This window comes from Salmo trutta, chromosome 1 (assembly GCF_901001165.1).
Source record: "Salmo trutta chromosome 1, fSalTru1.1, whole genome shotgun sequence".
Lineage (NCBI taxonomy): Eukaryota > Metazoa > Chordata > Actinopteri > Salmoniformes > Salmonidae > Salmo > Salmo trutta.
Genome location: NC_042957.1, coordinates 28,290,355 through 28,306,702, shown reverse-complemented (window position 1 = coordinate 28,306,702; position 16,348 = coordinate 28,290,355). Strand labels below are relative to the sequence as shown.

Here is a 16,348-nt window from a genome sequence, read left to right as displayed (position 1 = left end):
AGTCCATCTTTTTTCCTACGAGAATAGACAACAATGTTATAGATTGAGCACTGAGCCTCAACTGTTTTGGCATTTGGAAACCAAAAGAACATGCCCAAAAGGTTTGTGCGCGTTTCTCTGAAAGGATATAATTTTTATGGTGGGTGTTTATATTTATCCTATGTACAAGTATGTATTACACTCGTGTGTGAAATGGAAATTAGTTTTTTTGCATATCCCAACTCTCCCCGAGATACCCTCAGAGAGCGGGGTAACGGTCAGGGTCAGCCATTACCAAGCAATTAGGGTTAAGTGCCTTGCTCAAGAGCAGAGACAGAGTTTTCCCCTTGTCGGCTCGGTGATTCGAACTAGCAACCTTTCAGTTACTGGGCCAAAGCTCTAACCCAACGCTCTAACTAATCTGAGAGCGGTGTGAACCAAGGATAAACTATTCATTACTACTAGACCCAACATAAACATAGTGGAGGTCATTCTAAGTCAGTGCACTGTAGATAAAGTCTCTGCTTGTTCTACTCGATTGAGCTAATTTACTTCTATGGTGTGACTGCTGCTACTGAAAGAGCTCTTTGTATCAAATTGGCCTTGATGTTCTAGTATCAGTTTGATCTTGGTTTCTCCACTCTTCTGCGCTTTATAAGGATAACAGCAGGACATTACATGTCCCATTTCACTCCTAAACCCAGGTTGTTCTGTACACAAGGTCCAATTGGTGTCGTGTTGGGGCGAGGCGGGTCAGGGAAGTTTGAGGCATTACCTCTCCTGGGAGAGGCCCACCAGGCTGCGGCCATCCACACTCAGCAGCTGGTCCCCTGCAGCCAGACGACCGTCCTAAACACACAAAAACAAATGTAACCCACACAGAGGGAGAGAGAGGGAAGGACAGAGAAGTCATTATAGCAACATTGTGAGTCAATCTAGATGAGGTCATTCTGTATGGAGTAGGCATGATCTAAAACCCTCACCACTTCAGCTGCACCTCCCTTCACAACAGACTTGATGTAGATCCCAAGCTTGTCCTGTCCAGCACCCTTGAGAAAGACAGAAGGGAACACATCACTTTACAAGCCAGACAGTCCGAACACGTGGCCCATAGTGTTCTGTTGTGACAAACGCTACTGTGGAGCGGATGCTGATCAGCCGACCTGGTAGAACATTGTTGACACTAAACAGAGACCGTTTAGTGTTAACATAGCAGCACAATTCCTCAATCAATCGCACAGCTACTGTAGCACTGTGTGGAGGCATCTGTCTGCAGTGAACTGACAACTAAATGAACCTATTCATCTGGAGTCTAGAGACTAGAGACCCTGAGCAGGACAATTTATATTAAATCGACAAAAACAAACATGGTACTAATAATGAGGCTACATGAGACGAGGCCAAAGGTGGCTTGACATGATCCATGCCATCTGCTGTTCTGACGAGCCCCTTCAAACAGTTCAGGTTCCCTTTAAGCGTCACCACATTTAAAACACAGGAAAACTACATGGGGATCTCCCCCGAATCCCTCTGCCCAAACTAAAATAAATCACTTCATACCAGTTACAACCGGCTAATCTAAATCAGTTCACTAGCATCCAATTGAAATACAATCCTAGAGTAGTGTGTGGAAGAACTCCTGAGAGTCAGTGTTTTATGAGAGTGGACTAAAAATGTATCATCATCTACCATGATGAAAAAGGTATTTTCCCATGGCTGAGCTCTCCAAAGGTAACTGCCCAATATGGCATGCCCAGACGGGCAAGATTTCAGTTAGCAGGTAATAGCCAGCTTTTGTCCATACTTAAAAAATGTTTTTTTTAAAAGCTGATAAATAAAATTGCCATCGGCCAACTGTCCAGGAAAAGAACAAAAAATCCCATTGAGTAATAATGCTTTTTAGCCTATTCCTTGATGGAAATACAAGTCGATGTAAATAAATTTGACTGTTCAAGCTTATTGGCCTATAGATTAATTTGCATAATTTTGTGTTATTAAATTGACGCGTCGACAGTATATTGGTTATGTATCTTATTTATCACGCGTACAGCATACAGATACAGAGCCTTTGAATTGAAAATCTGTCAGACAGCGCAAGAGCTGCTGCAGCATCTTGTGGTGCTTTCAAGACAACTAGGAACTCGGAAGGGTCAAATCATGACGTCAGTGATCTTCAGGTCGGAAAGTCGGAGCTCTAGAAAGAGGCCCGAGTTGGAATTCCAAGTTGGATGACCATTCAAAAAAACATTTTTACAGTCAAAGCTAATGTTCCCCCCCAAGTACCTAGTTGCCTTGAACGCACTGAAGTCTGAGATATCCAAGTTCCCAGTTGTTGTGAACGCGGCATCAAAAACTGCAAAATTAAGGCAGCCTTCATCAGCGCGTCACACACACACCACTTTGGAATGTGTTGGAGGCAGTATTCTTCATTTTGATAACTGTTTTCCCGTTAATTGCATTACGGAATGAACATTTGTGCGTAGCCTACTGCCTTGTGCGCATTGCTGCGCGTATAATGTGAAGAAATAATAGTTTATCAACATTTTAAGCTAAACGTTGTGATCGGTTGCATCAGGCTAGGCCTATTGGCTGGATAAATGTGGGATCTATCGTCCCACAACTGTCCCAGAGTCTGTTTGGAATAGGCTATTTCTTTCTCGACAAGCTGACCAATAGAATAGGTAGCCTAAACTTTTCTACTATAGTAGATTGACATAAACTAGTGATTTTGCTCTTTGTTACTCGTCTTGTTAGCAGAGGAAAAGTACATCTGGACAGTTAACATATTTAAGAGCAAGTTCAAAGTGCACATCAGAATTTGGTAAAAGGACAGCACGTTGAAATGCATGTTCTGTTAATATGAATGACCATAATCTAAATGTGATTCCTGTCATTCTGAGCACAGTGGGTGGACGCCCTAATCAGGTTATGCGCCCAATGCATATAAGTCCGGTAAATGTATCAAATGTCGAGTAAATTAAAAAGTTGTCAGTCAAATGTCCGGCGTCAAATTTTCTTAACGGAAATCCTGGGCCAGAGCCAGCTGTAATATTAGGGGAAGATCAGGTAGAGATCACATTGAGCTGCCTGGAACAGTACTGTCTTATTCAATGTAATATCATCTCAAAATAACACGAGAGCCCTGTTCACGTGGATCTACAGCCCAATAATACCGGACAATTGTAAAAAGAGATTTCACCTGTACAAACACAGCAGGCTAGATAATAGATACAGGCTGTACTCTAACTCCAGAACCCCACCGAAAACAATAGCTCCTTACGAACGTTGTGTAACACAATTCAACAACGTGCTTGTCTGAAGGAACCTACGCAACAGAAATCAAATGAGCTTGACTGAGAGAACTTGCCCGCCAGCCACTATGAGTGTGTGTTGTTGAGAACAATGTTAGTCTCTGAAGTAAAACATTAACTCCTTCATTCAATTCAAGGGAACCAGTACCAGAGACAACAGCCAGACCAGGAAGCAAGATCACAGCACTGCTCTCCTCCATAGTCAACAACACATTCCTCTATAAGACGCAGCAGATAAGACCCTCACAATAAGACCCTCGACATTAGAGTCTGTGCAGTGACATCTCGACGCCGGTCAACGAAGGACGTGTGGTCGGCCCTAGTGACCCCTAACAGAGAGAATAGCAGTGGATTGTGGGTAGAGATGAACGTCAGCTGGAGGTGCTAACAATACACATGTCAAACACGAGAACCGGGATTGGAGGGTTTGACCAGTAAAAGCCACCCATGTGTGGGTCCATTGGCCATCTCACACGAAGGCTGCTGTGGATGCGACACGCTGTTGTTTTAAGTCTGATGTGTGGTGGTCAGCTGAGGAAGGCTGGCGGTCGACACTAAAGCTTGGGGAGAGGTTTGAACAGTCGCCTGCTGTCTGAACATCTGTTTATTCCTCAAAGCGTTTGATGTGCGTTGTGAAGAGCTGCCAAAACAACCACTGAACTGTAAACCAGAGAGGATTCGACTGTCACACTCCTTATATTGATGCCTTATTTGGATGCTAACGCAAAGAATGTAAAGGCAGAGGATCTGAAGAGGAGAGAGAGCGAGAAAGAGGGAGCGAGATCTGTGGTTAAGGAAGCCAAGCACAGCATTCAGCCACAGTAGCGGTGAGGAAACGCAGAAACAGAATCCGCCTGAGAAAGCCTGGCTATTTACACCACAATAGACCATCAGAAGCACCCACCCAGCCCTCCACTACCCATTAACCCCAACGGTGGTCTAGGGCTTCATTGAAAGGAAAAACCAAAAACCAGCAGACACTTGGCCCTCCATGGAATGAGTTTAACACCCCTGCAATAAGAGATACCTTCAGATAGACTAAATACGTCAATCTGTTCAGTCTGGCACTGTGGTGGAAGTCGTTAATCTGGCGTAGGTGTGTGTGTGTGTGTGTGTGTGTGTGTTTGATTATGAACAGTGCAGACACTGGAGCTGTGGCATGGACTCCTCCTAGAGGGATGTCACCTGAGCCCGGAGGGGGACATTCCAGAGGTCCTCCCGGGGGGCATGGGGACCCAATGGTCCCGCTCACACAGAGGGGGTCCCCTTACACAGGTCAGGACTACTGGCCCTCTGCCAGGCTGATACAGATTCATGTTTATTGTCCTACAAGAAAATCTTACTACAGCTCACATTTGGATGGGGACAGGAGACTGGGCTTAGTGAGAGAACCAGGGTGCCAGACAAGTTACTGCCACAGGGGACAAACAAACCTGGGAATGCACGCTTGCGTGTGTGTGAACGTGTGTGTGAATACTTTTGGCGACCCCACTACATTTCCCCATGATCCCACCGCTGTTGTAGATTAAGGCCTTTACATCAAGGAGTGAAGTGAGGGAAATGGGAGCTCTAACCCACAGAGAGAGAGAGACAGAGAGATTTCAAATGACTATATTGAAACTGTTTAATTTGATCCTGAGTGTAGGTTATTTCCCTGACATCTGGAATCAAGGATTTATATGCCCAATCTTTAAGAACGGAGATAAATTTGACCCTAACAATTACAGAGGCATGTGTGTGAACAGTAACCCGGGGAAGGTTTGCTGTAGCATTATAAATATAAGCGTTCTAAACTTCCTTAATAAGCACAACATTTACACCCCCACTTTAATGAGGCAGTGAATGAACAGAAAGAAAGCATGCAGGGCATTCTATGCCATTAAAAAAATATATTCAAATTTAATTAAAATGTGTCATTGAACCAATTGCACTTTATGGCAGAAAGGTGTGGGGTCCACTTGCAAAACAAGATTTCAACCCATGGGACAAACACCCCATTGAAACCCTGCATGCAGAGTTCTGTAAGATTCTCCTACATGTCCAGAGGAAAACAATGCATGCAGGGCAGAATTAGGCCAATATCCACTAATAATAAAAATATAAAAAGAGCAATTCAGTTTTGCAAACATCTAAAATACAGTGACCCCCTCTCATACCATGACCAAGCCCTGCAATGCCAAGAGCTGAGCAAAGAAAAGAGTCTCCTCATCCAGCTGGTCCTGAGTTCACAAACCTGTTTTACTAACACACTGAAGCCTAACATGCTGACTAAACCTGTTTTACTAACACACTGAAGCCTAACATGCTGACCAAACCTGTTTTACTAACACACTGAAGCCTAACATGCTGACTAAACCTGTTTTACTAACACACTGAAGCCTAACATGCTGACCAAACCTGTTTTACTAACACACTGAAGCCTAACATGCTGACTAAACCTGTTTCACTAACACACTGAAGCCTAACATGCTGACCAAACCTGTTTTACTAACACACTGAAGCCTAACATGCTGACTAAACCTGTTTTACTAACACACTGAAGCCTAACATGCTGACCAAACCTGTTTTACTAACACACTGAAGCCTAACATGCTGACCAAACCGGACACGCGTGTGCACGTTGATTTTGTTCACCCACACCAGAAGCAATCACGAGACGCAGGTTAAAATATCAAAACAAACTCTGAACCAACTATATTAATTTGGGGACAGGTCAAAAAGCATTAAACATTTATGGCAATTTAGCTAGCTAGCTTGCTGTTGCTAGCTAATTTGTCCTGGAATATAAACATTGGGTTGTTATTTTACCTGAAATGCACAAGGTCCTCTACTCCGACAATTAATCCACAGATGAGAAAGGAATTCGGTTTACCGTTTTATCAGCTCTCCTCCTTCAGGCTTCTTTTTCTTTTTTGGACTTTATATGACAGTTCATCTTTCAATCACCCACGTGGGTATATGCTCCTAAACACCAATGAGGAGATGGGAGAGGCAGGACTTGCAACACATTGAGCGTCACAAATAGAACACATTTCTATTTTACACGGAACCCAAACCGGCTGCGCGCGTGCGCCATCGTGCATACATTTATTTTGTCCCCCTACACCAAACGCAATCATGACACGCAGGTTAAAATATCAAAACAAACTCTGAACCAATGACATTCATTTGGATACAGGTCAAAAAGCATTAAACATTTGTCAATTTAGCTAGCTAGCTTGCTGTTGCTAACTAATTTGTCCTGGGATATAAACATTGAGTTGTTATTTTACCTGAAATACACAAGGTCCTCTACTCCGACAATTAATCCACACATAAAACGGCCAACCGAATCATTTCTAGTCATCTCTCCTCCTTCCAGGCTTTTTCATCTTTGAACTTATATGGTGATTGGCATCTAAACTTACATAGTATTACCATGACAACCGGAAACAGTTGTCTTTCAATCACCCACGTGGGTATAACCAATGAGATGGCATGTGGGTACCTGCTTCTATAAACCAGTGAGGAGATGGGAGAGGCAGGACCTGCAGCACGATCTGAGTCAGAAATAGAAAGGACTTGGCAACGCAGACGCTCATTGACGCGCAACGAGCAGTGTGGGTGCAATAATTGAACAACATAGATTTCTAAATTTATTTTGCAACAATCGCGCACACGACGCGAGCGGTGTGGTCAGCATGCAAGGACCAGAACATCCAATCAATCAGAATAAACCAAATTACAACAGTCAAAACAAAACTACATGACTAATTGGGAAAAACAAGCACAAACAAAATTCTGTGCTATCCGGCCCATATAGTGTAGCATGGCAAACTATTTGACCATGGTTACTAAACCTTGACAAAGTACAGGCTCAGTGAGCACAGCCTTGCAATTGACAAGTTTAGACACAGGAAAACTTGGCTCCCTGTAGAGGAAAGGCTCTGCAACCGCTGCACCCCAGCTGAACCCGAGACAGAGCTGCATTTCAAGACAAAATGTCAAAAATCTAAAACAATTACAGTGTTTCAAAGACCTCTCTGATGAGTGTAGGCGCAGAGAACTGTGGGTTGGCAGACCACTACAACCAACCTGCACATGTCCTCTATGCCACTGTTCAATGTATGGTTATTTTGACCCTTGCTTATTGGTTGTCCAGCTGACAATATTTAATATTATGTTAATATTGTAAATCTCCAAAGTAAGCTTTGGCAATATGTACATTGTTACGTCATGCCAATAAAGCAAATTGAATTGAGCCACGAGCATCAGGGCTCCCCTACCCTGCTTTGGCCTATCAGCCCGACACACAAAGTTCCTAGGCTCAGCCTGGCAAAACGCATGTAACAGAGGTCTATAAAGACCATGAATAAAACTCTGCAGTGCTTTAACGAGAGCTCTAATTGCTACCGTTTTTAAGTACGAGGGCTGGCTAGTGTAGTAGAATTCTGGGTAGTATTTATACCTGCCTAAAGGTGGCATAATACCCATTCATCCAACATGTATCCCATGCTCTCACTAAAACCTCCTTCCTCCTTACCTAAAACACCTAAAGACCCTAACATTTATTTGAGTAAAGGAGAGGAAGTTGACGCACTAACATTATGGTGAGCACATGTGTAGCTAGCTACGATGCTGCTGTTAACTATCAGATTGTCGGAGGGTGTTGGACGTGTCGAGTTGAAGTCGGGCTCCACGCCTCGCCCGATGCCGAGGGGAGTTGTGTGAAGAGTTAGATAGTGACACACGTCACACCTGGGGATTGGAGCCAGACAGCTGGGGCTGCGAGAGCCTCAAAGGAGACTATTACAGAGTGCTATACAGCTCTAACACGTCTAGTCACGTCTTGGAGACTGTAGACAGCATGTTCAGAGGAGAAATCCAAGCTCTTTACAATTGAAATGCATAATAGAAACGATCCAAGAAGATGACTAGCAAGCTGCAGTATTCCAAAGTGCCTAAATGCGTTCCATCTATTTCAATGTTATGGTTGTGCTTGGAAAGAGCTCCACAATTTCGCACACTGCAGGAGCTATTTTACAGACAGAAAATGTTGTCCTAAGTGTGTTGACTTGCACCACTAACAGCAGACCATATGGTAAACAGGGTGGTCAGGGGAAATGACCCTCTTACGTTGTAATAGCTGCTCAGTTCACCGGGTGTTATGATCTGAGGCTGAGCACATTTCCACTGTGGTGGCAGGGTCCAGTAAGGACACAGTCCTAGCACAATCCAGATGCATATCACATCTGTACACACACACATCACCTTTAATGGATTTAGAAGCTTTGACATGCCACAAATAGATGTGCCTTATAACAAACATGGAGTGCCATTACAACAAGTTTATAAAATATTTCACTTTTATCCACATAACAGTTGACCACTTACATGAAGAGAAATGTGGACTCAGTTCAGATTGGTGCCCACTGTTCAAGGGGAAAGCAGTTCAGATGTACAGTAGTGAATAAACTTTACTCCAGTCAGATGAATGTGTTGGCTGTAAGTCACAAACAGCTCTCCCGTCCCGCCCTGCCATGAGTGCCCTGTAACCCAGTTCTGCTCTATAGGAATTTGGAGCCAAGGCATCAGACTCTGCCACACAACTGTCCTTTTGCACTGAACCGGCAATCATACTGTGTTTGTTTTTGTGTGTATGTCAGAGTTTCCGCTAGGAAAATGTGGTGCTGGAAAATGCCAATAGCAGCGGGTCCAATAGGGAAGAAAATGGAAATAAATTTGCCAAAATTATATAATTACTCCTGTCTATACAAAAATAACTAAAATACTTCACCAGAAAGCAAGACTTAGTCAAAGAGGAATCAAGGATCATTAGCTATTAAAAGAAAATTACTGAATTGTTTCAAATCATAAGCTCGTACGCCTATGCCCATTTGGGAAGCACGCAATTTGGGCAGCGCGCGTGGAAACAGGCCTAGCTGATTATTGAGTTGCGGCTGTCAGTGAAAAGCATCTGAAGATAATGTGTCTTGAGTATAACTTCAAAACAATTGAGACAAGAAGAGGTGTGTGGCAAAGATGCACTGTAGGAGAGTCTCTATCCTGAATGGCTCAACTGTCTTCCACAAATTATTCCACATTCATTGTTTAATTGTGTGAATTGTTTGCCCTTTTATTAAACATGTGTATCAATTGCCCATTTCTTACAGTTCCTTCGGAAAGTATTCAGACCGCTTGGCTTTTTCCACATTTTGTTACTTTACAGCCTTATTCTAACATGGATTAAATTAAACATTTTCCTCATCAATCTACACACAATACCCCATAAGGACAAAGCGAAAAAAGTTGACATGAATCTCTGTTAATGAAAGTATTAGTCATTTACAGTTCTCATTCTCGGAGTGGAAACGTTGTTTGCGGAGTTCACAACCTGCTTCACTTGTGAGGAACAACTTCTAGTTCATTTCATAACCATAATAAGAGTTGTCCATTGTCTTTTGTTTAGAGTGCTCCATGTGAGCAATGAGCATGCTCCTGGTTTCTCGGTCCTGATAACGTCGTGCACCAAAACAGTTAAACATGCGATAGCATTTAGAATTGTTGCGCAATGAATGGGCTGATAAGAGCACAGAAACCAGCTGACGAGCTGCAGGGAGAAAGCCCACTGGAAATAGGCTCTGTATGCTGTGCGCGTGCCATAGTCGGGTTGGATAAATAAGATGCATGATGACTAACAAAAATACACAACGGACAATTTAATTCCACTCAATTATGCTAATTAACCTATAGACCGATAAGGATGACAACAAATGTATTTCCATCAATGAGTAAAAAAATTAAATGGGATTTTTTTCTCAGTTATTTTGGCCGGCAACAGTTTTTTATTTATTGGCATTTTTATTTACGTCAATTGCCGGCTAACGGAAACCCTGGAGTGTGTGTGTACATTCCTGCATATATCTCAAAGCCATATCTATGGTCTGCAGTTTCCTGTCACGGGGGTTTAACACAGGAGACAATAGTTTGGTGGACTGGAGTCCTGAGGGAGTTTATCATATACACACACAAATCTGTCTCAAGTCAATTTGTCCACAGCTCCGAGGTGGTCAATCTGACCTCCATACCGAGGTGGAAATAGCTCCAGCAATACACTTCATTCTTAAAGGCGACGCAATCTGACTGGAGACAGGAGGAGCAAGGAAGTAGTAGCAGCACAATCTCACACGACTGAGACTTCTCATTTTTCCCTCGAGAAGAACGGTCTGTCTGTGAATGACGTTGATTTGAGCAAAGAGAATGTTTCCTTGGATCTGAGGTCAAGTGGGTCAGACAGTTCCATCATCAGAATGAGCTCTCAGCACACTGGGCCACCTCAGTGACAGACACTGTGTGACCCCATATTAAACACTTCACAGTACCCAGTTCGGCACCACACTAATCTGATAATCAACTAATAGCAGAGGGGACTGTCTTGACATGTGGCTGTGGTCTAAATGATTCCAGTGTGCTTCCCTTACTGTTGAGTTAGACGCCTGTGTCTGTGAGGCGGAAGGGGGGGGCTTTGCCCTGCTTGCTTGGGTTAGTGTAGACCACACAGAGCCTTCCCTGTAGCTCAGTTGGTAGAGCATGGTGTTTGCAACGCCAGGGTTGTGGGTTCGATTCCCACGGGGGGCCAGCACAGAAAAAAAATGTATGAAATTGTATGAAATGTATGCATTCACTACTGTAAGTCGCTCTGGATAAGAGCGTCTGCTAAATGACTCCATCACTATTGGAGTCTGCTAAATGACTCCATCACTATTGTCCCAGCATCTTCAAAACAAACAAAGAATACAAACCAAGCTCTTGTCCTAGTGTTCTGGCCTGTGTGTGTGTGTGTGTGCATTGCAGCACCCCTAACTGAGGAAACGGCTCATAGAGACGAGCGGTCTTAGGTCCCTTACATAGTGGGTCATATCTACGTGAAGAACCGGTCCGCGCTGGACGTTTATTTACAGTCTCACGCATTTTAAACAAGCAACTGTGAAAGATTGAACTCCCACTGAGAAGTAAACTTGAGCAAAAGAACACCAAAATGTCAGATACGGAAGGTTACAGCGAGTAAAACAGGAGCATATCCTGAAGTTCTATTTCCTGTGTCTTCACTGCCTCAACCTCTCCTGCTGCGGTCCTGCCAACACCTCTACACATTCACACCATACAAGGCATGCTTAAACCCTTGTTTCCAAGAGAAGTCAGCATAGAGACTTACCAACTTGGACTGGTCCTTCCTCCCAACCACAGAGAACCACATGGTGAAGATAGTTCCCACTCAGCTAGCGCCAGCTCGAGCTCAGGCAACAAGGGGCAGATCACAGCCCAGATGTACTCGCAGAGAACAAAACTAAACTGCTAACGAAGGAGGAGAGACTAGGTGTGGAGCAGTGAGTGAAAGATAGCTCTACATCCTACTGTTGGACCCATATGGCAAATATCAGCAGCTAGCCGAAGTAGGAAATACCATATCCAGACTGTTACGTAACCAGTCCGCCAGCGCTAGCCCCCGCTACTCTGCAACAGTTTGGGTAAACTTTCAGAGCACTTCCCAGCTGTGTGTTCTGCACCAGGCAAATCTATCATTCCTCTGTTTCTCTTTCTCATTCCCTTGCTTCCCCAGTCTGCCTTGTGCCTTCCTTCCTCCCCTCCCATTTCTCTCTCCTTCCCTCCCGTCGCTCTCCCCCCCATCCGTCTTTCTTGTCTTACACACCACCTCAGGTTGAAAATAGCAGTAAAAACACAGGGGATGTGGCCACCTCAAACTCCAGAACTTTGCTTTGAAAATAAACAGTTCATGAAGGCCCCCCCCTTTCCCTCCTCTATTCACCACCTCCTCTTCCTCTCAGACACCCAGTCTTCTGGCAGCCCAGTAAGACCCCAGACACACTCACATTACCCACACAGACCAAACCGGGTCAGAACTGGGCTAAAACTGGGCCAGCTGCAGGTCAGTACCCAGGCCAACACCGCCTGAGTTCTATGTTAACTAACTAATTCACCACTGCAAATGATGACGCTTTAGTTAAAGAACCTATTGCTGTTAATCGTTAGCCCAGTCGGACCAAAAGGTGAGAAAAACCACGCTGTCTGAACACAACAGATTCCCCCCTGCCTGCTCTGCTTCCTCCAACACCAGGACATGATGGTTAGGACCAGGAACGGCTCAAACTGTCAGTCGGGAGACAAATTTGCTTACTGCTGTTTTGACTTCCAATTTGAATGTTTGCCATACAGACGGACAGAAACAAAGAGCGATCCGTTTCAGTAAAAAACATCGCTCAGAGTGCTGAGGTCAGAACAGTCGAGCTAACTCTGCAGGTAGAGGAGCCATAACAGTCGCTTCATCACACACTATCATTAAAAAGCTGCCTGCTCTGCCGATATCTCTTCTGGCATCACATCATTATCCAGAGTTAAAGCAGGATAATGTAAGGCTCTTACATCCATCCACATAGCTAGAAACAGCATGTTCCACTGGCATTGTCGTTGACCCGACAATGAGGACACACCCCGAGGCAACAGCAGGCAGGCCTCTTGACAACGGCTGAGATAAAGGGCTTATTTTGGTTTATTTATGTGTTCACTAGGCAGTAAGTCTGCTCAAGCATGGACGCAACAAATGTAATTCAATGTTTCTGGCTTGTTTCTGTAGAGTCTGTGTTTCACATCGCTCAGATAGCACTTCCCTTCCAGTCAGGAAGACACAAACCTCTTGCAGGAGTACTAGTGTGTACCGACAAACATTTTAGCCTAAATACTAAAGGACACGGTTAAGAGATGTCTTACCTTGGCAGCCACAATGCTGAGGCCCATGCCATTGTGCTTCTTCAGGGTGACCGTCACAACTTCCGGTTCCTTCCGCATTTGCTGCAACGAGAAGAGACAGCAATGTTAGCGTAGGAAAAAACTATCAACTGGAGTAGCTGGAGTGCAGTTGGCGTCAGCGGTGGGATCCGGTCAGCTGGTCAGTCAGGCTTCTAAAGGACTCTCAGAGCTGTCTCTCTGGGACGCTCCTCCGGCAGAATGAGGCTCTGGAGGAGGAAGCAGGGGGATAGACAGAGCAGAGCAGGGTCGTCATACAGAGAGAGCGCTGGGTTGGGGTGACCGCAGCGAGAAACGGCGGGTGCTGGAGAGGAGTCAAGAATGAAAGCCATATGCGCTTGGCTCCAGAGGCTCTCAATGGGCTCATTTAAAAAGGAGGGCTGCCTGGAAGCAGGGCGGGAGAGGGAGCGAAAGCGAGACAGCAGTGCTTCTCACACAAAGAGGCACAGACAGCCTCTCCTCCCTTTGGCACTGAACACATTGACACTCAACAGCCCCAAAGACACAAACAACTCTTCTCTCAGCTGAAGAGCTGCGCTATACTGCCACATAGTTCAGAGACAACGAGAAAGGGAGAGTGGACACAAAGCCACATTAAGTAACAGGGCTGTGGTTGCATTTCTCATCGTGTGATGTGGTGCAGAACAAGTCCTTCTGAATGCCATTGGAGTGATTCACCAAGTGCTAGAGAGGCAGGGCAATGGTGATGGAGGGGTCAGATGGCTACAATGAGGAAACAATGCATTCATTCAGGCAATAGCAATTCTGCAGTTAAGAGACTAACTCAAACACCTGCCAATGAGAGTTTTTCAGAGAGAGCGAGCGAGCTTCCTGGGTTTTAGGACCGCAGCCGCTCTTCTAAAAAGTCTGACTGCACTAGGCTAGCTACAGTTACGCCACCTGTCTGGACTAGTGATCAGAAAATCCTACAGACACCTGGGGTGTATTCTTAGCTGAATTCCATTGAAAAACATTTTGTCTGTCGCAAAACATTGTCTGTTTGGAATAAACCGTTTCTGCAGCAAAACGTCAAAACGTTTTGGAACGGACAAAAAATTATTTTTTTTTGCGACGGAATCCAACAAATGAATACACCCGATTGTTCTTCTCATCAGGGATCCCCTGTGTGTCTCAGTGTGTCTGATTAACCCTGTAATGGCTGTTAATAGGAGAACACCATAGAACACTACAGTAGTGATTCTGGAGCAAGGCGGTGGTAACATGAGGCGGGGTTCCTGGCACACAACCAAGAAGCCATTAATCAGAACCTCAGCGGTGTTTAAACGGTTTGGATGCCCTCCCCTGGCTCCCTCCCTCCCCCCGGTCCCATCACTACTGTGGGGGCTGACGCCCACCCTGAGCTGACCTGGGGTTTAAAGCATGAAAAAGGAGAGCGGGGGGAAAAACAGGGCAATTATATAGGAAGCGGTGGATTTTAGGGTTTTTTGTGTGATTAGTGTGAGGAGAAGGATATCATTTACCGCTGTTCCACAGCCCTCTGGTCACTAATTGGCCTCTGTGGTGTAATTGGTGTTGACTGCAATCGATCAGGAGGGAGTAAGTGTGTGTGTGTGTGTGTGTGTGTGTTAGGGTAGAGTAGAGCAGTGATTACGTGACTGCAGTACGGGAGCGGTGATTACGTGACTGCAGTACGGGAGCGGTGATTACGTGACTGCAGTACGGGAGCGGTGATTACGTGACTGCAGTACGGGAGCGGTGATTACGTGACTGCAGTACGGGAGCGGTGATTACGTGACTGCAGTACGGGAGCGGTGATTACGTGACTGCAGTACGGGAGCGGTGATTACGTGACTGCAGTACGGGAGCGGTGATTACGTGACTGCAGTACGAGAGCGGTGATTACGTGACTGCAGTACGGGAGCGGTGATTACGTGACTGCAGTACGGGAGCGGTGATTACGTGACTGCAGTACGGGAGCGGTGATTACGTGACTGCAGTACGGGAGCGGTGATTACGTGACTGCAGTACGGGAGCGGTGATTACGTGACTGCAGTACGGGAGCGGTGATTACGTGACTGCAGTACGGGAGCGGTGATTACGTGACTGCAGTACGGGAGCGGTGATTACGTGACTGCAGTATGGGAGCGGTGATTACGTGACTGCAGTATGGGAGATTAAGGCTGTTCATACGGTCGTTACATACAGCAGGAGTCGTGCCAAAACATTGTCACAAACATACATGGTGAGTAACAAACATACATGGTGAGTAACAAACATACATGGTGAGTAACAAACATACATGGTGAGTAACAAACATACATGGTGAGTAACAAACATGCATGGTGAGTAACAAACGTATTTAAGCATCATAAACAGTTGAAAGCAGCAGCCTATTCCTCTGAACTTAGTACTATGGTGGCTATTGTACAAGGACAGTCGACATGGTCATGACTACTAGCCACTACTCTGCATGACCATACAGCTCAAAGAAAATGGCCTTTGCCTTGCATACAGTTGTAACGGCCTGTGGGAAACCTACCAGGTCTGAGTTGTCTGTAAAGAAGTGGCTGTCGCAGTCGGCTCCTTCAAAGTGGATGGTCCAGGTCCCAGGGGAGCGCGGGTGAGGGGTTAGGCGACAGAACCCTGCACAGGACAGGAGAAAATCACAGTCATCTTCTTCTATTACTTAGTACAGATCTGAGACTACAGTGACACGGTAGCACAAACTGCTCTTGGAATACACCTCCCTCTCATAAACAAACACAATAAGGACAGGAGCAAACAGCTCTCCAGCCTTCTAGACTCTTCTTACATACTACATTCCACTGTCAACAGAACAAACACGGGCCAGCTCAGCCTCTGATTGGCTCCCAACGACAGAACACAACACGTGTGACATTCCGGGAATGGAACTCAATCGTGTTTTTTTCTTCTCTCCTCTACACAAGTACCTCTCTGACAAAGGGGGTCCAGGAACTCCTGGAACCCGTTGGGAATGTTGCGCACGACGTCGCAGGAGTAGCCGTCCTCGGGCAGTAGGAAGGGCAGCTGCAGGTCCGGGTCCTCCTCCAGCTGGACCTCTCGGCCGTCGCTACGGGCCAGCTCATCTGCCGTGTTCTCCGCCACGGCAACCACGTGGTCTATCAACTCCTATTGGGGGACACCAGATAGACCAATGAGGGTCTGGTTTGAGACACCAGACGGACCAATGAGGGTCTAGTTAGACCAATGAGGGTTTCGTTCGAGCAGACGGTTAAGTGTAATAGTCCTCTAACTGTTTCCTCAAAAACCTTCCG

At 45.4% G+C, this 16,348-nt stretch overlaps 1 protein-coding gene across 13 annotated transcripts in view; it reads right to left on the bottom strand.

The window, feature by feature from the left end:
- The window catches only part of afdna (afadin, adherens junction formation factor a), a 132,814-nt gene that overhangs the window by 18,174 nt on the left and 98,292 nt on the right, over positions 1-16,348 (bottom strand). For all 13 annotated transcript variants that reach the window (XM_029752027.1, XM_029752031.1, XM_029752057.1 and 10 more), the window contains 5 exons: positions 16,004-16,202; positions 15,592-15,695; positions 13,056-13,136; positions 963-1,028; positions 755-828 (listed from right to left, as the gene is read on the bottom strand). In XM_029752027.1, coding sequence (XP_029607887.1) covers positions 755-828; positions 963-1,028; positions 13,056-13,136; positions 15,592-15,695; positions 16,004-16,202 — 524 coding nt within the window. The remainder of the gene's footprint in view (positions 1-754; positions 829-962; positions 1,029-13,055; positions 13,137-15,591; positions 15,696-16,003; positions 16,203-16,348) is intronic.